Source organism: Phaenicophaeus curvirostris, chromosome 1 (genome assembly GCF_032191515.1).
Source record: "Phaenicophaeus curvirostris isolate KB17595 chromosome 1, BPBGC_Pcur_1.0, whole genome shotgun sequence".
Classification (NCBI taxonomy): domain Eukaryota; kingdom Metazoa; phylum Chordata; class Aves; order Cuculiformes; family Cuculidae; genus Phaenicophaeus; species Phaenicophaeus curvirostris.
In genome coordinates, this window is record NC_091392.1 from 117021664 (window position 1) to 117044365 (window position 22702).

The following is a 22702-nucleotide window of genomic DNA, read 5'->3' on the forward strand; positions in this document are numbered from 1 at the left end:
CAGCTGGGCCTCATGGCTGCATCTGAGCTTTTAAGTTTAAGCTCTTTACCACATTCCCAACCTAAACATAGGAAACATCACATATGTACACATACACAACAATGCACTGCAGAAATAATTACTTCTAGCACAGTGTAGCTAAGGACAGACACCACCTTCCCGCAGCAGAGAGGGCAACACACATACGAGAATGTGATCCTCACTAAGAAACCACCCAAGCCAGCTCCTAGGAAAATGCAAGAACTCCATGTAGCACGAGAGCCTTCAGACACTCAGGATGCCCAGACAATATCCCCTTCCTAGGGCCAGGTTTCCAAGCTAAGTCAGCTCTTTGCGACGATAGACACCAAGTCCACCAGGACATCCTGGTGGTTCAGGCACTCGTGGAAGACAGAAAACCACATCAGCTCTAAAGTCTTTGCTCCAGATTCTGTAGTCAGGTCCTTTATCATGACACTCTCTCTAACAAAAGCGTTATTGCACCTGAGAGGGTAAAGCTCCTCATCAAGCTCAAAACATACCTACCTAGCACCTTCTCCTTTGTCCAAGGCCCACGGTAACACAGGAGCACTTGACTGATTAGGTGATACCCAAACAAAATTCTCCAATATCCGCATGCTAGGGATCTGAAGTGAGTGGGCTGAATTGCTACACAAGCTTACAATATTTGTGGACGTGACACTGCATTCTTATGTCATGTAACTGCAAATGTAGCAGGCACTACTTTACATTTTACTCGTGCCAAGGCAGCTCTTGCCAGAACTGAACTTTTTAACCAGGACAGACAATACCACTCTTGACGCTTCACAATTCACGTTCAAAGAGACCTTTGCAAGGCAGAAAGTACTTTACTTTAAAGTAATCAATGAAAGAAATCAGACCCTGGAGGCAGAGGACAGGCTCTGTACTATCGCATTCAATGCTCTGTCATTAGGGAAGCACTTCCATATCCTAGAAGGAATATGAAAATCCATGTGACATTCTACAGCACGAGAAAGACTCGTGGCCTCTGGGACACACAAGAATGCAATTTTGAGCAGACATAAATAGCAAGTTCTGCTTCACTGATGAATACCCGATAGTCTCAAAAGTAGCTATATCTAAACAATGTCTTACACATTAGTGTAATTAGAGTGAAAAAATGTTAAGTGTCCAGATACTCCAAAGAGGACAGCTATATAAAAAGAGACAGAGAACTCTTCACTGTTCATAGGCTAATTCTCAATAATTTTAATGGATTGTACAGATTTCTACAGATGGTTTTATGAAATAACATCACGTCTCCGTGGAATATAATGTATCTGGTAGATGAATGCACACCATCTGCCCCATGAAGAAGCAACAAGTGATCCATAAAGCTCTTACTGATAACTTCTCAAGAAGATTTATTTCTTGGCTAATTGCAACATGAAAGAGTTCTCGTTGAGGGAAGCAGAATGCACTCCAAGTTTTGCTTACAAGCCTCCCAAATCATTCTCACAGACACACTAAGAATGCGAGAGAAGGATCTTCCATTAACGAAGTTCACTGACAGATTTTACTTTTACTTTCAAGTGTGAAAAATCTATTTCTGCACTCCTTCTTATAAAAATATACCACAGGTAAGAAGTAAAGGACTGCAAGCTAGGCAGAATCCCTACCATAAAGGGTACCTGTAAAGGGTAAAAGCAGATGGTCAATTCTCAGCTAAAACCTTTCATTTACAGCAAGAATTTTGCTATGTTCCCTTTCCCATAGACACATGCATCAGCCAACAGTTACATGTTACATCATGATGTTACATGATGTTAGTTACATCAGCCAACAGACCTTTAAGTTAAAAAAAACCCAGAAGAAACAAACAACAGGTCACATGAACTTCAAGCAGTTCAGTTCCACCTGAAGAAAGTCTGAGCACAGTAGGCAAAAAGAAAATCCTGTTCCAAGGAAAATACTATCTCCAATATTCCCTTATCATGCATCAGAGATTACTAGGACTGAACTGCTAACACTTGTATGCTGCTAGAAGCTTAGGCATAATGTAAATGTATTCACTGCTGCAATTAGAATAAGGTCGCATCAGGCTACCTAAAAATCTAAATCTGAATAAAAGTTTAAACCAGCCTTCTTCCATAATTCACTTTACATTTAAAAACAGTCCATAGACAGAACAGTTCCTTTCAGCAAGGAAAACGTAGTTACAACTAACAACAGGGTCATACTGTTGATTCTTCAGTCTTCATCTTTTTTGTTTGTCCATTTGAACCATGTTGCAGATCCTTCCTTTTCTTTTTCTTCTGCTGTATTCTTTCTTCTGTTCTCTCTAGGTAGGCGTCCACGTCGTCAAAAGAAGCCTTGTAGAGACTGCTGTAGTGGCTCTCCACACCAACAAAAGCTGTGATGGAGCAAAGCAAGAACAGAACACAAACATTAGTTCCCTTGCGGTCTCATCAGTTACTTTCTGAACTGTAATTCTAGATTGTGGTATTTCAAATTATTTATTGTGGTCCTACCCTCTATTAAACATCAGCATTTATCAGCTCTTTATCAGGGAGCGCAGTGATAGGACTAGGGGGAACTGTTTGAAGCTGAAAGGGGAGATTTAGATTAGATATTAGGAAGAAATCTTTTGCTGTCAGAGTGGTGAGGCACTGGAACAGGCGGCCCAGAGAAGTCATGGATGCCCCATCCCTGGAGGTGTTCAAAGCCAGGTTAGATGAGGCTTTGAGCAACCTGATCCAGTGGGAGGTGTTCCTGCCCATAGCAGAGGGGTTGGAACTGGATGATCTTTAAGGTCCCTTCCAACCCAAAACCATTCTATGATTCCATGATTTACGCTGTGTAAGCCTGACTTGCATCGGTAAGAACCTGCATTCACAGTCAAGCATAGCTTCCATTCTTAGGCTAAAAGATTAGGCAATCACCTGACATGAAACCAAAGAGAGCACACGGCTCTGTTTACATGTTGGACACCTACCAACTTCAAGGATTCTGTTTTTAAAAAAAACTGCTGTTGCAACTCATTGTTAGATATCCCATTAGAGCTGTTCCTAAGAACTGCAAAGGGCATATGCTACCTAACTGTGCTTAGCTGACTCGTCTCCTAGAGCATTAACTTAAGAGAAGCCCAAAGAAGTAGACTTCAAACAGTAATGTGTCACAGCACACACATATTCCTAAATAGCTGCTACATCTCCTGTGCATTCAGCATAATATTCACCACACCATCTCCAAGACTGTACGTTTAGATGAGTTTACAGGGAACTAAGTACTATCCAAAAAGAGCCCCAGATGGTTTCTGTAGAGAATAAAGAAGGAGACCAGCTGGATAGGTCCATGTTCCTAAAAAGTGTTAGAATGGTACCTGACAGTTACCTCAAGTTCTCTTCATATTCCTACCCTCTCCCAGTTCCAAAAATTACCAATCTTAAAGGGTAAATGCAAGGAAATCCAGTATTTGCTAGGATCTGGTCCTGAAGCTAGTGTGCAACTCCACAGTAATGTACACACAGCACCACCTTGTTTCTTGGCAAACAAGCAAACCAGCGTTCCCTTGCTAGCACTCCACAAAGTGCATGCTTTTACCTACCAGGGTCTTGCACTCACTTAGTAACCAATTTGTTGTCCTCTGACCCCTAGACAAATTGAGCGCTGTCAGTTTGAATACCCATGTTACTCTCTACTCAATCAGTCTGCAATAAATCTTGCTGTACGTTTTTCTGGGATCGGTTACAATAAACCATCAAACTGTTTAATGTGTTTAAGACTTAAACTACATATCTTAAATCCTATGGAATCAGCAATCAGGTGGAACAAGTTTATAACAGGAGAATACGCAGGCATTAAGACCCGGTTTAAACAACATAATGATTATCTTTTGAAAAAGAAGTAACAAGCTTTTCAAGCACTAATTATGCACTGGAATAAGTGCTCATCAAGTGAGCCTCCCCATACTAATTAACAATAATAGACTCTGTCATCTGAGCAGTACTCCTTCCCCATCTGCAGATGCAGCTGGTTACTGTGTAGCACAGTAATTTGCTACATTGGCTAATTATGCTCAGAATTCCTCCCCCTGCCTGCTCTTTTTACTTCTCTGTTGCTCATTTTCACTCAGATTTCACACTTCTAATTATCTACCTGGCTGTAACTATAAAGTCTGCACCATCTACATGCAAAAACTCTTTCTTCCAAAGGAGTCCCTGACTTCCTCTTACATTTCAAAGACAGTACGATCTTAATGACACCTTAATAACCAACCTAATGACAGCTACACCCCAAACCATCCAATACTAGATCTAAAGGAGACTTTACATTTGATTGCACATTTCTGCAGCAATTCCATCTTCATGTATGACCACCAAGAACAGACCAAAAGACTGGTGGGGACTGTAATACCTTTTCTTAAAGAGCGTTCCCAATTTCCCAACAAAGTACAGGAGAGAAATTTCAATTAACCAACTCTCAATATATGAGACATCCCTTCCCTACCCCACAGCCACCACTGCTGTAATTTCAGCTTCTAAATAAAACAGAGCGGTTTTTGAATACAAAAAAAAGTAGAAATATAGGGTGCTTCTGAACTAGTAAACCACATATTACTCACATTACTTTTCTGTCAGAGACTGGAGGAGGGGCAGAAATCAAGAACAAAATTAACCAGTCCTGCAACCAATCAATTTCATCTGTGATACCATCTAGGATTACACTCTCCAGCCCCAGCAGCTCTACTTAATCTGCCTTGGCATAGTGGAACCAAACTGCTCATTTTTACAGCAAAGCTGCTCCCCCCCAAGGCTATTCCATTCTTCCTGTCTCCACTCTACTTCCAATAGAGGGTCACGCTCAGGTAAGAGACAAGACAACAAACGACATTATTTGATATTACAGCAGTAAGAAAGACTCCAGCAGCTCTGTCACAGGGCATTTAGATCACTGTGATAAGAGGTCTTCTGCAAAACAGCTCTATAATGCTAGAATTCTGATTCAAATACCTACATCATTTTTTTTGTAACATTAACCTGAACATACTTCATGATCTACACTAACTTCCATACCAGCTCGACTGTTGGTCCAGAAAGTTGCCTGGAGGAGAAGGACCTGGGGGTGTTGGTTGACAGCAACTGAACATGAGCCAGCAATGTGCCCAGGTGGCCAAGAAGGCCAATGGCATCTTGGCTTGTATCAGAAACAGCAAGACCAGCAGGTCCAGGGAGGTTATTCTCCCCCTGTACTCAGCACTGGTGAGACCGCACCTCAAATACTGTGTTCAGTTCTGGGCCCCTCACCACACGAAGGATGTTGAGGCTCTGGAGCGAGTCCAGAGAAGAGCAACAAAGCTGGTGAGGGGGTTGGAGAACAGGCCTTATGAGGAACGGCTGAGGGAGCTGGGGTTGTTTAGCCTGGAGAAGAGGAGGCTGAGGGGAGACCTCATTGCTCTCTACAACTGCCTGAAAGGAGGTTGTGGAGAGGAGGGTGCTGGCCTCTTCTCCCAAGTGACAGGGGACAGGACAAGAGGGAATGGCCTCAAGCTCCACCAGGGGAGGTTCAGGCTTGACATCAGGAAAAACTGTTTCACGGAAAGGGTCACTGGGCACTGGCAGAGGCTGCCCAGGGAGGTGGTTGAGTCACCTCTCCTGGAGGTGTTTAAAAGACGAATGGATGAGGTGCTCAGGGACATAGTTTAGTGATTGATAGGAATGGTTGGACTCGATGATCCTGTGGGTCTTTTCCAATCTAGTGATTCTGTGACTGATGAAACTGAGAAAACTGAAAGATTAAGCAACTTAGTCAGCTGAACTGATCTGAACTGTGATCTTGCACCTAAATCTTATGCTTTAGCTGTAAAAATCACATTTCCTGGTCCTTCAGGCCAAATTTCTCACCTTCAAACACAGCCCAGTTGTCCTGAAGGTATTTTGACATCTTCTGTAATCCTTCATCATCAGTTACAGGCTGGGAAAAGAAAGAACACTGCATATTTTGGGAATAATAAACAATCCCATGTTTCACAGCACACTGGAAAATGCAACCGCTCTCAGACAAGTACAGTGAAAAGAGAGCAAGTGTAAGCCTTCCATGATCTCTTTTAGGCTTGCTTTTTCCAGGGCTGCTGTAGAAGCCTGGCCTGAGTTCTCATGTTCTGCTGGGGAAGCTCTGCAATTCGAAGAAAATTGATTCCCACTCACTAATCTGTGAGGAAAAGGAATATCACCAGGAACACGTAACAGTTAAAGAACATACTTTGAAGCTTCATTTAAAACCGCTTCACAACTATATCATAATTAGCTAGGGACTTAACAAGGATAACAGTTGAGGTTCCAGTTGCTTAATGGGCTATAACAGAGAACTGGATAAGACATCTCTCAAATTTGACTCCCCGTTCCCAATGAAAAAAAAATCCCCTTAATGCTCCCAGCAAGCCTTGTCCCACAGAAGAGCTGCATGTCCCCCCTCAGCTGCATGCATAAGGAAGGCTGTGTGGAAAGCATTCCTGAGCAAACCGCAAAGGGGTTTTATTTGGGGGGGAGGATTGTTTTTTTTTTTTTAAATAATAAAGTGTAGCACACAGAAAGCACAGGCGATGGTTTGAAGCACCGAGTACAATGGCTGACAACCACTCTGCTTGACCCCAATACGCCAGATCTCAGCCTTACCAGAGAAGAGACTGGCATTCATAACAAACTCTCAGCAGCTTTGTGTTATACACAGGTGAGAGAATGAGACGTGCATCTACATGACTTTTACTCAGTCTCAAAACAGAGAGAAACATGCATTTAGCTTTGATGGAACATAGTTTACCCCATTTTTACCACAGCCTCAAGACAACACAAAACATTCCAGATGTTAGCATAACAAAAGTATCTACCTTCCACTGTTCATCCCATGGTCTGTACAACTGAAGAGGAGCTTCTCTGTCTTCCTGCAAAATCCATAGATCTCTCGTTTCCTCAAAGGCAATGTCCCAAATTTTGTGTTTCAAGGAGATCTGGTGTCTGTAAACTAGCTGTCGGGCAACAGTATCAAGCTGAAAGACGTACACTGTGGGAATACTTTTGAGAGGAAAAACTTAATTACGATTATTACCAAATCCACCTACAGCCATCACTTGTACAGCAAACTACAAACACTCCCTCTAATTCCAAACAGAGCCAAAGCAAAATCATTAGGAATTGCAAAAAATACCATAACACTTGAAGTGCAGTTTGCTTACAGGATCTGAGGCAGAAGCCACAAATATATAAAACGTCAACTGTTTTTTCAAGCATTTTGTGAAAGAAAAAGCAGTCAAGGCTGCTTTTTTTCTTTAAAAGAGAAAGTAGTTAGGGGAATTTCATAAGGATTACTAAGGACTTACATAAGGAGTGTTGCATCATAGCACAATGGCCTACAGGGCTTCACTTGAATGAATGTGCTGAGCACCAGTCAAAATCAAACAGGAAAGGAATTACATGCTGGGCAGGGGAGTAGGGAATGAGAGGAAACCTCAACCATTACAAGCAGGAACAGGGCTCTGGCACTGCACTATCTCCACCTCTCCCATCAGCACCGACTCCTCTAACAGCCACAGCCTCTGTGTGCAGAGCTTCCTAACCTCCTTTGTGCCAGGCAGGAAACCTCAGCTCCCTCCTGAGTGACCTACCAGTAGTGTCCACATGACAGCACTGTTCAGAAATGCTGGGCTGCAGGGATGGAAACAAAAGCCTGAGGTAAAGCAAGGTATGGCCCCTCAGCTAAGGACACCAGACACAACCTTCAGTTGCCATGGCTTCCCCTTCCAGGGCCAGTTTAGATACCCACGTAAAAGGCATGACAGGAAGCAGCTAAGGCACCTTCCTCTGGCAAAGACCTAGACCACTGAGGGGGCAGATTCTGTGATTCTGTAGCAGACTGCTGATTCCACTGTACAGGTAGCTCTGGAAATCTCTCCCTTTCCTCCTGGCAAGCTTTTGTCAAGAAGAACAGCTTCCTCGGCAGGCTTAGGGTGCCGTGGAAAGAGAGGGGAAGAGGGCTTGTCCATCCCTGCAAGGCATTCCCCTGCCAATCTGTCTTGTAAGGTTCCTCAGTGCTTGAGCCCTTCAGCTCCTGAGTGCTTGCTCCTGATGGAAACACTTAAGTTTGAAGGCAAAAGTCAACATACTTGCTTTGCAGTTTAGAAAACTGAAGCAACGATGTGGTTTTAAACAGAACAGCTGAATCCATTAAACAGAAGAAAAGTAAAGTAAAAAGTTTGACTGATCTGTTGCCACAGCACCCCGAGCAAAACTGGTCAGGAGCAACAATTTAGGGAGGCATCCTGAGCATCAAGCAGAACTCTTGTGCATCCTAGCCTTGTGCTTCCTCCCATGAGGGAAAGGCATCACAAATCATGCAAAACATAACCAAGTCAGGGAAATCCTGCACCCAGCTCTGCACTCAGATCAAGTACAATAAGGACTCAGAGGCTCCCTGTGAGCATAGGATACTCAAGAGACCCACAGCACCAAGTACTTCAGGTCAGGGGAAAGTTAGGACAGCCAACAGGGAAAACCACTCTTGCTTTTGCAGCAGCTGTGATGGTTTTAGCCTTTATTCCATTTATATTCTTACCTGTCACATAGAATGGCAACATAATGCCCTTGACAGCAGTAGGTTATTCTTGACACAGGGTATTTCTATCGGGAAAACAAACATCCTTTTAAGTTAAGATCATTTACAGGTAGAAAATTGACATTCAATTTCATATCTCAGTCTTTAAAATTTAGCAGATGTCTTAATTTACAGCAAGTTAAGCAACATTATTACCTTTAAACTGCAGTTAAGCGTATTTTTGTATCATTGTTTGCTGTTACATGAAGTTTTGCACACTTCTTTCCCAACCATCCAAACAGAGATCAAATGTAAATGTTTTAGTGAACTACTGTCAATAGACAAACTAACAGATGAAGGAAAAGTATACCCCCTTCAAACATTCTTTGCTGCAATGCTAATGGCAAAACCATGAAGATTAAGCCTGCTCAGGCAGGATATCACACAGCTTAGAAATTATAAACACAAGCCATTAGCTGCTGCTATGTTTATTAAAAAAAAAATAAATAAAAAAGAAGATAGTGATGCATAGCTAATATCTTTACTGAGTAGTCTCTCTTTTCAACCTGTGTCTAGTCTAGGTAAAGCCAGGCTGCTTCATAGAAGCATTCTGAAGAACAAGGCAAGACTGCCTAAGGCTATTTTCCTCATTTAAAAAAAAAAGGGGGGGGGGGGTGGAATTCCACAACCACCAACAAGAGAAAAAAAAACCCCACCACACTCCTAATTTAGAGGGCATATAGTTTATCTCTGAGAGAATCAGAGAAATATCTCTGCGGCACAAACCATACTACTTGAAATGTATAAGTGATTTGACGCTCTTTGAGTGGGAAGTAAGAACTTGGGAGGAGCAGAGAAACTGCAAGAAGATGCCCTAGGGTGCTTTTTCAAAAGTGTCTGCTACAGAAAGTGGAACACAGAACTGCACAGGCAAAAGGCTGGCTCTCAAGTATATTTTACAAGTAGCGATAACACCAGTGCTTCTGATGAATAAAACCTTTTACTAGAGAAGCAGTGAGTTATGCTTTTTACAGCAGGAAATACATCTTCATGATGCATCCTCAAGTCTTCTTTCCTTTTAACCACTCCCTTTTCAGCCTTCACCTCTTTCTCTGTGCTAGACAGAAAATCTGGTTCACCAGTTCAAATTGAACTTGGAAGTAACCACAGGGTTTTATCCTTTGAGCTACCAGCTGATCCACAGGCATTGTCTGGGTGCTCGTTTCAGAATTTTGCTACCAATGTAGGAAAGCAAAACAAACTGTACAGCTTACAAACATCCAAGTCAGCAAGTTTAACACCAGAAGCTAGCTATTTTGTCAACAGTACATGATGCAACTACTAAAAGATAAACAAACCAAGGAAAACAAAGTTTATCAATGGTATAAATATAGCTGAGAACCAGGGTTACACTGTGCAACTCCAGCACACACAAAAAAATAAAATCCATTGTGTGACACCATCTCATGGAGGGGAAAGCAAGAACAATAGCATGCAGACATTTTTTGCTCACATACTTAATTGCCTGTTTGGATAGAAGAGAAGCACTTTATAAAAAAAACATTATCTAAAGGATGCTATATTTCAGAGCTCTTGGGAACAGAAGGGACTATTGCTACTCTGCAGAAACACTAAGTTGTTAGTCCGTATAGGACTCAGCACCGCTGTTTAATATGGACATAAAAAATGCTTAGGGTTCCAAATACTGGGTGAGTGGGCTGAATCAGAAAGGCTTTCTGTAGCAAATGCATCTAAATATAGCTATTGCAGTATGGAGCCATTTACACCGCAGCTTTAGAGCAGAACTGACAGCTCCTATTGTAAGCCACCAGTGGGTTCTTTAGACATTTAAGGGAACAAGCAAAGTAATATATATAATAAAAAAAAAACCCAAACCCAATCCTTTGATATTTATTCCTAATAACAAAGCTCTGCCTCTCTGCCTGTCTCATGACAAACATGCAGGGCAACTGCAGCAATAGGAAGTGCCCACCTACGTAGCTGAGTGCTTTGTCAGAGAGACAAAGGGTTCTGTGAACTTGAAGTACAAAGCAGCTCTTCCCCGCCCTCACTGGGGGAGGAAGGAGGAGGCTTCTTTGGTTTGAACCAAGTGCTACTAACAGCTGGACAGAGACAGGAAAATGCATCTCATTTGCAAGCTCTTTCCTTTCCATGTGTTGGTAAATTAACAATCAGCAAAGTGAATCTAAGCCCAGAGTAGTATCTAGTTCTAGGACAAGCCTACAGATTCAGTTAACTTAAATAAGTGCTGCAACAGCAGCCCGTAATAAACAGATGTTTGCTTGATACTCTCTGAACTTATTCAAGCATTTACATGACACTTACCAGCCAGCCAACAACTTAAAATCAACTTTTGATGTATTTCATGAGAAAAGGTGACCCCATGAAAAATTTATGTACTGGAGCACTAGGATAGAGTGGTGCAATTCATGTTCTGGATTTGAAACAAGCTTCTGCTGTCAAAAGCATCAGATGAGGTGAAAGCTCTGAAGCAGTAAAAATATTTATATAGCACTACAGAATTAGAGAATTACTCCCATTCTAGTGGGAAAATGAACTGCGGATCTGCAACCCATCATCTGAAATCAATGCTACATTGTTCAAACACACTCCTACATTCCCAAAACAGGCATATATTCATCATCTGCCAAGTACAATAAGCCACATGACCCATCATTACTGATCCTGCCATTATCACGGTGACTCAAGTTCTGTTTCAAGCTTCTGCGCATTCACTGTGGTTATCAATGGTAAAAATGAAATGCAATACAAAAGAAAAGAAAAAACATTTATATCGCCATCTGACCTTTGACTGCCAGAGTCATTTGTAGACAGTGTGCAGGTTACAACTTACAAAGGGCTGACTCAAGAGATTGTTTCCTTAAATTCAGACTATAAATGTCACATTAGATTGTGAAGATGACCTTTGATACACCTGGATGCACAGCACGACTAAATACTACCCCCAGATGTCATCTCTGGCATGCTAGCGCTATGATGCTAGCAAAACACAAGTCTCCTTCTCAATTTGGTCCTGCTGGTCATCAAGACATTAATTGTTGTGATAGAAGCTTATATTGACAGCTGGGCAGCAATACAGCACAATGGTGGCAATGCACTGCTTTAAGTTTTAAATCATGTATCTGCCTGTAATCACTAGGACACTGCCTGATAACTGTTTCAAGTATGCATGAACTCAGAAGTCAACTTAGTCTTGCACCCCTCAAGCATCACGCAAATTTAGTGTCATTGGAAACAGATTTTAAAAAAGCCTGTAGGAGCTGGCAGTAAGCAGAATTTCGCAGATTCAAGGAACAGGTCAGCCTGAGGCTTCCACAACCACCATTAGGAGACCCTAGAACATGCTAATGGGTGTAAGAACTGCAAGACACTTCAGAAAGACCGTTTATTAACTGGCATGTATTTCTTACCTCTGTTTGGAGGGACTTGGGAGGGTTTCCCTTTCTCTTATTGTTTACTTAGGCTAGGGTTAAGAAGCTAAATAGACTTCTCAGCCAAATGGAACCTCAGCTTTCCAGTGAGAGATTCTACCTGTATACAGAGCATCCTATAGAAGTGACTTACCACGTATGTTAGGAGGCAAGGAAAACATTATTAAACTACATTCAAAAGCATTGTAAGAGTGTTGGAGCTTTTTGGCTTTTGTTTTATTTTTATTTTTTAAATCAGTGCCTGCTTGCAGCAACAAGTATTTTTTTCCTCTAACATTTGTTAATTTATCCCATGCTATATTCAAGGCTTATTATAAAAAATAACACTAAACTGTATAATCTTGCTTGTAAGCAATGGTTAGAATGCAGTGTAAGATCAAGCATCAATTTATGTGCAAGTTATCTTACAAAATTATAGTCCAGTCTAAGCAACAAGTAGCATTTTTTAAATTAATAATAGGATTGCCACTTCACAAGCAGTTGCTTACTAGTCCTCAATGATCCAATAAAGCTACAAAACCACTCTTACCACCATAAAAACTGTCTTGCAACATTACTGCAGACGTGGACTCAACAGCTATCAAACTACATCGTTTCAACGGAGCATTCTCATTAGCTACTTTTGAAGATAAAGCTAGACTACTTTGGCTTTTAAACCCTGAGCCACTTACTTCCTGAAGGCTATACACAGCAAAGTAATTTTGTAGATTTGCCTGAATCTTAATTCCTCCCTCCTCACTCAAATCCTCCTGCATCCACACTACAAGAAGATACCAGCTACCTGGACTTGATACCTAATTTCATACATCTGGGTTTTTTTACTTGTAAAAAAACCACCAGCAATAGCTGCTTCAAAGATTTCAAGCACTGGACTCAAGTCGAAATGAGCCAGAGACCTCATGAATGTGTATGAGAGGTCTCTGTTTCATGAGTGCTTTAAAGTGTATTTTCAAGTTGAGGAGTAGGTTAAACTGTCCATATAGCCACTACCCTGAATTCCTGCCAACAAGAATTCTAGGCAAAAACCAAAAATTTCCGCCATCTAAGCTTTGAATGCTGCAATGCAACTGGCTTCCTTCCTAGGCTTACATACAGACAGAAAGTTGTACGTTATTAGTCCAACAGAAAGAACAATTTGCTGATGTCTTCTGCGTGGAAAACAACTTCAGCTGACCTTCAGCTTGGTCCTTCCACGGGTTGTGCTCCCAACTCAGCAACTGGGAATCCCACTAACAAGATCAGGCCAGACCTACATAAATAGTAAATAATCTCTGACAGATATCCAGGAATGGCTCCTAGCTGCTGGGCAAGGCTGAGCACAACACAGCCTGGACTAATGAAAACCATAACAAAACACAAAGGAGGAAAGACGGAACTTCTCAATTCAATTTCAGGATGGAAACAAATTCCACAGTGGTCTTGCATCGACCGCCATGCATGGCTATAGGCTTCCCATTCACATAACCACTGGGAGATAGCTGTGGTATTCAGGGAAAGAAATAGTTTTAGAGATTCACATGAAAAACACATCCAATAGAATGGGTGGTAAGACGAACAACTCTTAAACAACCCAGCAGATTAACAGCTGCCTTAATGTCATGTACACAGCAGGGACAGAACAAGCACTGTTTCAAAAGGTCATGTGCCGATTCAGGTGACAAGAAAGAACAAAAGCAGAGATGAGATACTAATCAGAACCACTGCTCACAGGCTGCAGGATACGGAGAGCTCCTCCGGTATTCGGTTTCCACATGGAACTTGTACACTTTCCATTTGGAGAGTGCAGAGTTTCAGGACAACCCAAAGGAACAAGCCCAGTGTTCTGACTCCACAAGGCAGTAACTCTGCATATGACTGGTTTAAAAGTTTCTTTTTGCTTAGATAGACTTTCAAGTGTTAAGAGTTGTAATTAAGAAGTTTTAAAAACAGTGTACTTTCAGATCTTATCAGTGTTACAGGATATTTTCTGGCTAGAGACTAAGGCATTTATGTTTTTGGAAAAAATAGGAAGTGAAGGCTTTGTTCATTGTGCAGAACTTATGTTTGGAAAGAATTACAAACAGCTTCTTTTGGTCACTGCTTGGCACTTCTTAGAAACACACATAAAACACAGGAATGGATTTCAGGGACATTCTTCCATTCCCAAAATCCCAGGCTTTTGCAACAGCTTCTAGGTTCTCACATAACTTTCAGACCCCCTGAAAGAAAGAAGGCAATCCTAACAAAATACAACATGTTTGGGAGTCACAAAGATCAACAGGATAGAAAAAATACTAACACACATGGGCATACCTCGTCAGTTTTGGCTGCCTCCGACCCACAGATGCTACTCAGATGACAGCAGTACACTTCTTCCCCACTTTTGTACTCCCAGAGTCTCAGAGTTGAGTCCTGGACAGACCAAACCAGACACAAGTTGACTATTAACAGCATCTCAGGCAGACAGGCCACTCAAGGCCTTCAGCTAAATCCTATTTCCCCGAAGAGCTTCCCAGAGAAACTGCTAAATAGTCACTTAGTTAAGACCTCAAATTACAGAGAAAGCATTTTAATTAACATAATTTTTCTCCTCATTTTTAAATTATTCAATCAAGCTAACTTTAATTCCTCTTTTGAAGTAGCAGTTGAGTAGCTGGAGGAGTGCATTTCAAGTCTGTCTCAGGGTAATACACATGCTCAGCATTTTAATAGCAATTCTTTTGGGTTGCCCTTCTTCGCCCCTACCCTTGTTAGCACCCAAATCATCATTTGATTTAATAATCACTTGGAGTGAAGCTAAACACCTCTCTGGAATAATAGAAAAAGAGCATTTGCTAAGAAACAAAGCTGCACACAGCACTAACTCTAGACTCACAAAGAATTAGAAGAACAAGACACTAGAGCCTTAGGGAAGAAAGAACAGCAGCTGAAACAAAACGCTAAGAATTACTATGATCTTCATATCTTCACAGAAAACATTATTTGTTTCCTATGCAGTTTTGGTAATTTGAGATACAAAGAATATTGTTTCCCTTCTTTTAGACCAACTCATTCCATACATGTCTGGCACGACAGCAGGATCTCATCAATTTAAGAAAAAGGCTGAAGGGAGGAGAAGGGAGGAAAGACTCACTTCTTCAGTCCTCATCCAAGCACTGCCTAGTACTGTACTACAATCTCTAGACAACATGCACTTGACACACTATAAGGACACAGAGATAATTCAGAACAAATCTCACAGGGGAAAGAAGTGGGAGTGAAGAGGGAACAGTTTTCTCATCCTAAAAGCTCTAAAAAAAAGAAAAATCTGTTAATCTAAGGCCATTAATTCTCAAGACACTCATTATTATGGCAGGCTGGCTTAAAGTCCATTTACTTCAAAGTTGTTTAAATAGGCCAACGATTAAGGTTTGTCTTTGCTCCAAAGCAGGACTTAATAATAAAGAAACACTGTGGACTTCATGATTTTTCCATGCCATTATTAATAAGAAGCTAGCCTTGCTGTAAACAAAGTAAATGGTGCTTATTTGACCTGGCAATAGAATGGCTGAACACTGAACAGGAAGCTGAGGAATGAAAAGAGTGAGGGAGAAAAAGGGCATGCTGGAAATCACAAGAGATTATTCTAAGTATCCCAAGGAACTTAGGGGAAACACAAGCAAAAAATGGTTTTAAAGACTAAATTTTCAAGAAAAATACATTTTCCAAGAAATTATAATACATACCCCAGAAGCTGACAACAGCAGATCAGGACAGTCGGGTATTACAATTATTTTGTTTACAAACCTAAAGGGAAAGTAGTCAAAAGGTGAACTCTCTCATATGAGGCTCTAGTCTTTCAAAACACACTGTAACAGAAAACACTAATTTTAAAGAGAACCTTATAATAAACAAACAGATTCTCCACATCAGGCCAAGAAAAAATTATGTCTACAGTACTTCATATAGCACATATACTACACAAATTACTGACCATCTACTTAATAAAGAAAAATATTTCCCCATCTGCACTCAAGGAATTCTACTGACTTCCTCCTAACTGAAGATATTGCCATTTAGACCATAAAACGCAAATGGAGACAGATTTACTTGTGTACCATGTTCTCCTTTCTTAATTCATGATGCAAGTTAAAAACATGAATCAATAGATGCTTTTAAAACACAACAGTGATGGCTCAGCTTTCAGAATACCACATCTCTCCCACCACAGTCGGAGATCCTTCAAAAGCTATCTCTACAAAGTTTTAAAATAAGCATGGGGGAGAGCTGGGGAAGAGTCTGGAGAAAAAGAGGCTGAGGGGAGACATCATTGTTCTCTACAGCTCCCTGAAAGCAGGCTGTAATGAGGCAAATGCTGGTCTCTAGGTTCTCCTAAGGAAGAAGCAACAGGACAAGAGGAACTGGCCTCAAGTTGCATCAGGCGAAGTTTAGACTGGTTGTTAGGAAAATTTTCTTCACTGAAAGAATGGTGAAGCATTGCAACAGACTGCCCAAGGATGTCATGGAGGTGTTCAAAACCTGCAAACGTGGTACTTTATGACATGTTTTAGTAGGGTGGTGGTGTTGGGCTGACAGTTGGACAGGATGACCTTTTCCAACCTTAATGACACTATGAATTCTATGTAGCAATTTACCATCAGTATCTACATTCAGGCAGAAATGTTACTTTTCATAAGCAAGTAATATTGATAGATATGTACCATCACTTGTCTTTGAGGAGCTCAGCTTCTGGAGACTGTGTTACTATCTCAGAGCTCAGTAACTTAAAATGTAGTGACCCGAGCAGAACATCACCCAAGAGGGACAGTCTTGCTTCTGAAAATGAGCAAAATTTTAGGGCCATTTAAAGCAGAGGAAGCAATTTGGTCACTGTAATATAGACTTTCGAGACAAAGCAATCATGATGAGTGCACGTAGGCACCATAGATCCTTAACAATCATCAACAAAAAGACCCTCCAAAAGCCCATAAAAATGTGGATGGAAAAATCTTTTAGGACTACTTGTGTCTTCTTCATGGTAAAAGACTACCGAGAAGAAAAGGCAAAGTATAGTTTCTTCTGCAGGCTGAAGAGGGAGTACTGATAAACTGGCTAGAAGACAACCCTTACACCTATACCAAAAGAACTACTGGTCTTCTATTAAGTCAGAGCACATCTGAATCATGTCAGTATAGCTGGCAGGTTGCTCTGCTGTCTCCCACTCCACAGACCATTGTAACTAGAAGTTCAGGTTAGACAGGGTTCTGAGCAACCTGCTCTAGTTGATGTCCCTGCTTACTGCAGGGAGGCTGGACTAGAGCACCTGTAAAGGTCCCTTCCAACCCAAACAATGCCGTGATTCTATGATTCTAAACACAGAACTAGCTGTCGTTCAATATAACTTGAGGAGACAATCATTTCATCCACTGAGGCACAGTGAAGAACTGCACAAAATAACTTCTACACACAGCACACTCACTCTGTATGTCCCAGACAGTATGATTCAATAATATAAGGAGCCTTTGTCAAGCTGACTCTGATCTTCTCATCTCTGTCTGCAGTTACAACATACCGGTCATCAGGACTCAGTGCCTGTCGGTAAAGGGAGAGTTTTAGTGCCCAGTAATTCAATGTTTCTTTTCATAAAATACTTCCTAACCAGGAGAAAAAAAGATAAGGAGTAAAACTATCTATTTCTTCTGACTCTGACTGGCAGATACAAGCACTAAGCCATGCTTTTCTATAAATAATGGAAGTATAAATCTTTAGGACAGTAACTTTCTTACTCACTAACACAAGCTATTTACTGGGTCCAGTAAAAATCAGAGCTCCAAGGCTACAGCGGAAGTACCACTACATAGTAAAACGAAAGAAGCATCAGGCTGAAGAGCTCAACTGCCATGGCAGACTGGGTGAATTCCCACCTACGTTCCATCACCAAGTCTTCTGTGTAACATGAAAACTTTTTGAACATCCACACTCTGAGAACAGATAACCCTTTCACAAGCAGACATAAACTCAGCAGAAAGAAATCCAGACCACACACTTGTTTTATATAAAAAAGAATTCCTAAACGTGAAACAAGAACAACAGCGAAAGACCCAAACACAACAAGGAATGCAGATTTGTATGCTAACTACATGGAAGCACACACTTACCACATCCAATAGCAGAGACAAGTGACCCAGCTCAAGTTTTCCTTCTGCTTGGGGTTCTGTTATTGAGTAAGCATAGACATCACCAGACTTGTCTGCAATCAGAATCTTATCCTCTGCAGCTGTAATAACCAGGGAAGTGCATTTCCTGTTCACAGACCTGAAAGAAAAATGCCACAGTCTGAACACCTCTGGATGGCAGCTTTGGCAAGCTTGGACTCAGACCCAGTTAAATATACCAGAAGACTGGACAAAAGCTCTCAGATACAATATTCTTGAAACAGCAGCCACAAGAAAAATATTAAAGGAGGGTATGGGGCCAAGATGGCACTTTTGAGACCTATTAAATGACTTTACTATGCAACACTTGAGGGTGGGAGAGAAAAAAAAAGGAGATACCATTAAGGCTGCATGCCTGCATTTTGCTTAGGTAACTTCTTCACTAAGCATTCTGCTTAGGCAGCCTACCAGTGCTCTAAAGAAAGCCTGGCAGACTTTATTGCACTCTCTATTATAAAAATACAAGTTTAACACATAGAAAAGAGAAGACAAGTTAGGAGTTCTCTTAGTAAAAGTCCTTTGCAGTGACACGCCCAAGAACTGCATTGAAACTAATTCTTCAGTTGCCACTTCATATGGTAAAAAGAAGTCCTTCCTACAAGAAAGGACTCAAGGACCCTTCCTCCTCGCAGCCAGAGCCAGTGAGACACAGATTCAGGGTACTTTGTCCTGGCAAAGCCTCGAACTTGAACTCAGACTTTCCATGATCATCTGCCAGTATCTTATAGTTCCAGCTGCCAGCATAGCAGGCAACCATTTTCTTACAATTTTTTCAGATAAATGTTAACGACCACATACGTCAGAAAACAAGTTTCAAAAAAGGTTTCATCACATAATCTGGAGAATGCTTTGCAACTTAAAAGCTATTGTTATCGCTGCTACGTGCAGAATGAACAGAATTTGCCATTACTGGTTTTGTCAGTGATTACAACATTAGTTAAGCCCCAAAATGTCTATCAGATATCCTACACCCATTGCCACGCTGACAGAGACTCAATTTTGTTTTGTAAGCAGGGCCTCATATTTGTCAGAGTCCACCAGAAAAGACATCGCATGCCAAGACACTTTCTCGGGAAGCCCTTCACAGTCCTCTTTTTTATAGACAATTGTCACAAGCAGCAGCAGAAAACTTGTAACTGGAGGACCTCTGGTGGACATCTACAGACTTTTCTCCAGAGGATCGTACTACAGAAAAGAAACAGTAGCATCTCTAAAGATAGGCTTTTAAGAGAGATTACAAACTCCGCAAAACATTATCTTGTCCAAACGAACAGAATAAGACAGTGCAATCACCGAACTGCTTGTACTGCTCTGACAGGCCCAGAGTTAGCATTCATTAGGAGCTGGTAAAGTTTCACTTCTTAAAGATGCAAATACCGTCTTTTGGAATAAGAAAAGAGATTGTCCTTTCCTTGGCTAGTAATATAAACATCTACACAGCCATTCGTAGTGTGAGGCATACCACACATCACTTCTTGACAAGAATCTTTGAATGCCCAAGAATATTAAATTTGTTTCAGTAAGTACAAGGAATAAGAAAAAGAGGAATATTAGTGATAACAAACAGCAACATCCCAAGTACAACTATTTTATAACCCTAAATTAATCAGCCATAACTCTATAACAAAGTGACACGCAACATCCTGCTTCCTCACCTGATGCTCACACATTCCCAGGAAGGCTTTGTACAGAACAGAATCAGACGTTTGCTGTCATCTGTCAGGGCACAATAATCTCCTGATGGGGAGAAGGCAAAAGCTAGGATGTCATCACTTCCTTTATCTGTTGGTTTTCCATCCTGTCTAATAGAGCAAAGGGGAACAACAGTTCACAAGCTGAGAGTTACTGAAAGACTTAAGAAGAGAAGGTTGTTCACACACCACCAAGAAGGAGCATGAACATCAAAGTACAGTGCTAAAAGTTTTATTTGTGCTTAAAATGTTGAGCCAACTTGAACATTAATGCAAAGAAAAATGCCAAGAAAAAGGAAGCTGATACAAGGTCTAACCATGTATCACTACTTGTTTAAAAAACACATGCTAGGGTTTGTCCTAGCAGATCTTGATACAGCTATAGGGGAAGAGACTCAAATTGGCTACAAGTAAAACAATGTCCAGAGGTTGAATTTAAACTAAGGAAGCGCTTTTCAGTTATTGAAATCTCTTGCCCTGTAAAATACACATGAAGAAGGAGCTGCGTGCTAGTTTGGTTATTTCCCGAACGGTCTTGGGTCTAATAACAAAATATAGCATTTATCCATAAACGTCTTGACTAGAGTCAGACAGAATCATTGATTATATTTTACTACTGATGTTTCTCCAAAAGAAAAAAGGTGTAGTCACCCTAACATGCATACATGTGTACATATACATATGCATGCACACACACACATATATATATAAAGGTACATTTATATATATATATATATATATATAAAAAAAGGTTTCCAAAAAACACCTGGTTTTCACCTGATAAAGGAGTCATCCCATAACTTTCTTTTATTACCTTCACTACCACATAACTTCAGGAGGAGACATACCCTCTAGGAAAACAGCAGATTTTCTCACCCTTTATTTCCTAAGGTGGCCTTCTCCGCATTGATGCAATCGTACACGAAGAGACTATCACCACTGCAAATAAAAAAAGTGCATTCACCCTGTCCCAATACCAAAAATGCCAGCAAATAAACTCTCTAAGACTAGTTTTGGAGTTTTAGAAAGCAAGTGTCCTTTAGCAGGCGTGGGCAAAATGAGGGAGCACTCTCCATCAATTGTGTGCAGTGAGACAAGAGCTGGCACAGAATTTATTTCCCATTTCCACGCACATGGATAATTTTTCCCAGAAATCTTATGTACATTCTATTACTTTCCAAAGACTAATTTTAACGTTATAATAAACTTCACAACAGTCAAATATCTTTTGTTAATTTTGAATCTGTTCAACACAGATCACACTGCACACAAGACATTATCATCCCCAAATAATGAACACTGTCCAGAAAAGCACTGTTTGAAAAAAAACAAACATGCTATCAGAGAGGCATTCTGTCTAACTTTCAAGAAACAGTTACTTAGATGAAACTTAACTATACTTAAGATTCAATCAAAAATATTCCACTTTCTGTAAGAGTAACTGTTTCTGGTATTGTGGCCTTGCCTTTGAGAAAGGGAGAGACTGCAAAAGGGACGACTGCAGAAGAAGACACATCAGTTCAGCACACATTGTACTGACTGATGAGAAGCTTGACATGAGTCGGCAATGTGCACTTGCAGCCCAGGCCAACCATACGTATCCTGGGCTGCATCAAAAGAAGCGCGGACAGCAGGTCAAGGGAGGTGATTTTGCCCCTCTATTTTTCTCTTGTGAAGCCTCACCTGGAGTACTGTGCCCAGTTCTGGAATCCTCAACATAAGAAGGATATGGAACTGTTGGAACAGGTCCATAGGAGGGCTACAAGGATGATCAGAGGGCCGAAGCACCTCCCATACAAGGACAGGCTGAGAGAGCTGGGGTTGTTCAGCCTGGAGAAGACTCCAAGGAGACCTTACAGTGACCTTCCAGTACCTGAAGGGGCTACAGGAAAGCTGGGGAGGGACTTTTTATGAAGGCTTGTAGTGACAGGACTAGGGGCAATGGGTATAAATTGGAGAGGGGCACATTTAGACTAGACGTAAGGAGAAACTTCTTCACAATGAGAGTAGTGAGGCGCTGGAACAGGCTGCCCGGGAGAAGTGTGGATAGCTCATCCCTGAAAGTGTCCAAGGCCAGGTTTGATGGGGTGTTGGGCAGCCTGGCCTGGTGGGAGTTGTCTCTGCCTGTGGCAGGGGGGGTTGAAATTAGACGATGTTTAAGGTCCCTTGCAACTCAAACCATCCAATGCATATAAGACATTATCATCTCCAAAGAACGAACAGTATCTGGAAAAACACTGCGTGAAGGAAAGTGTGCTTAGAGGGGCATTCTGCCTAACTTTCAAAAAATACGATTACTTAGATGAAACTCAACTCCACTTTAGCTTAAACGAGAATATTCCACTTCTCATAACAGTAACTGCTTCTTGGATCACCCCAACAGCACTGTGCACAGTGAACCCCAAAGCCAAGCAGCAACCACCTGGCCCGAGCCCCGCAGACCCCCAGAGCCCCCCAGAACCCCAGAGCCCCCTCAGAGTCCCGCAGAAACCCCCGAACCCCTCCAAACCCGAGCCCCGCAGAGCCCCTCCATCCCCGCAGCGCCTCCCCACGAGTCCCTGCCCAGCAGCCCCCGAGTCCTCCAGCCCCGTAGCCCCCCATCCACTAACCGCCCGGCCCCGCAGCCCCCCCCAGCCCCGCACTCCCCCCGCCGGCACTGACCCAGCGTCCTTGTGGCGGGCCGCCAGGAGCCGGCTGCCAGCGCTGGCGGCCATGAAAGCTCCGCGGAGCGCCAGCGCGGGCCTGGAGCCGGGGCCGCGCCCCCCGCCGGCATGTCTGCCGCCACCCTCCATGCGCCCCTTCCTCCCCCCCAACCCTT

The 22702-nt window shown here is 41.9% G+C and overlaps 1 protein-coding gene across 1 annotated transcript; it reads right to left on the reverse strand.

Annotated features, from left to right (window-relative positions):
- Positions 1–1199: 1199 nt before the first annotated feature.
- On the reverse strand, positions 1200–22691 carry WDR4 (WD repeat domain 4). Its single transcript, XM_069872585.1, has 11 exons — positions 22546–22691; positions 20761–20823; positions 19849–19995; positions 18137–18293; positions 17458–17570; positions 15725–15785; positions 14313–14411; positions 8569–8633; positions 6848–7031; positions 5865–5934; positions 1200–2374 (listed from the first exon to the last, which is right to left on the reverse strand). The coding sequence occupies exons 1-11, from the start codon at positions 22674–22676 to the stop codon at positions 2196–2198; spliced, it is 1269 nt and encodes a 422-aa protein (XP_069728686.1). The 5' UTR covers positions 22677–22691; the 3' UTR covers positions 1200–2195.
- Between the last annotated feature and the right edge of the window lie 11 nt (positions 22692–22702).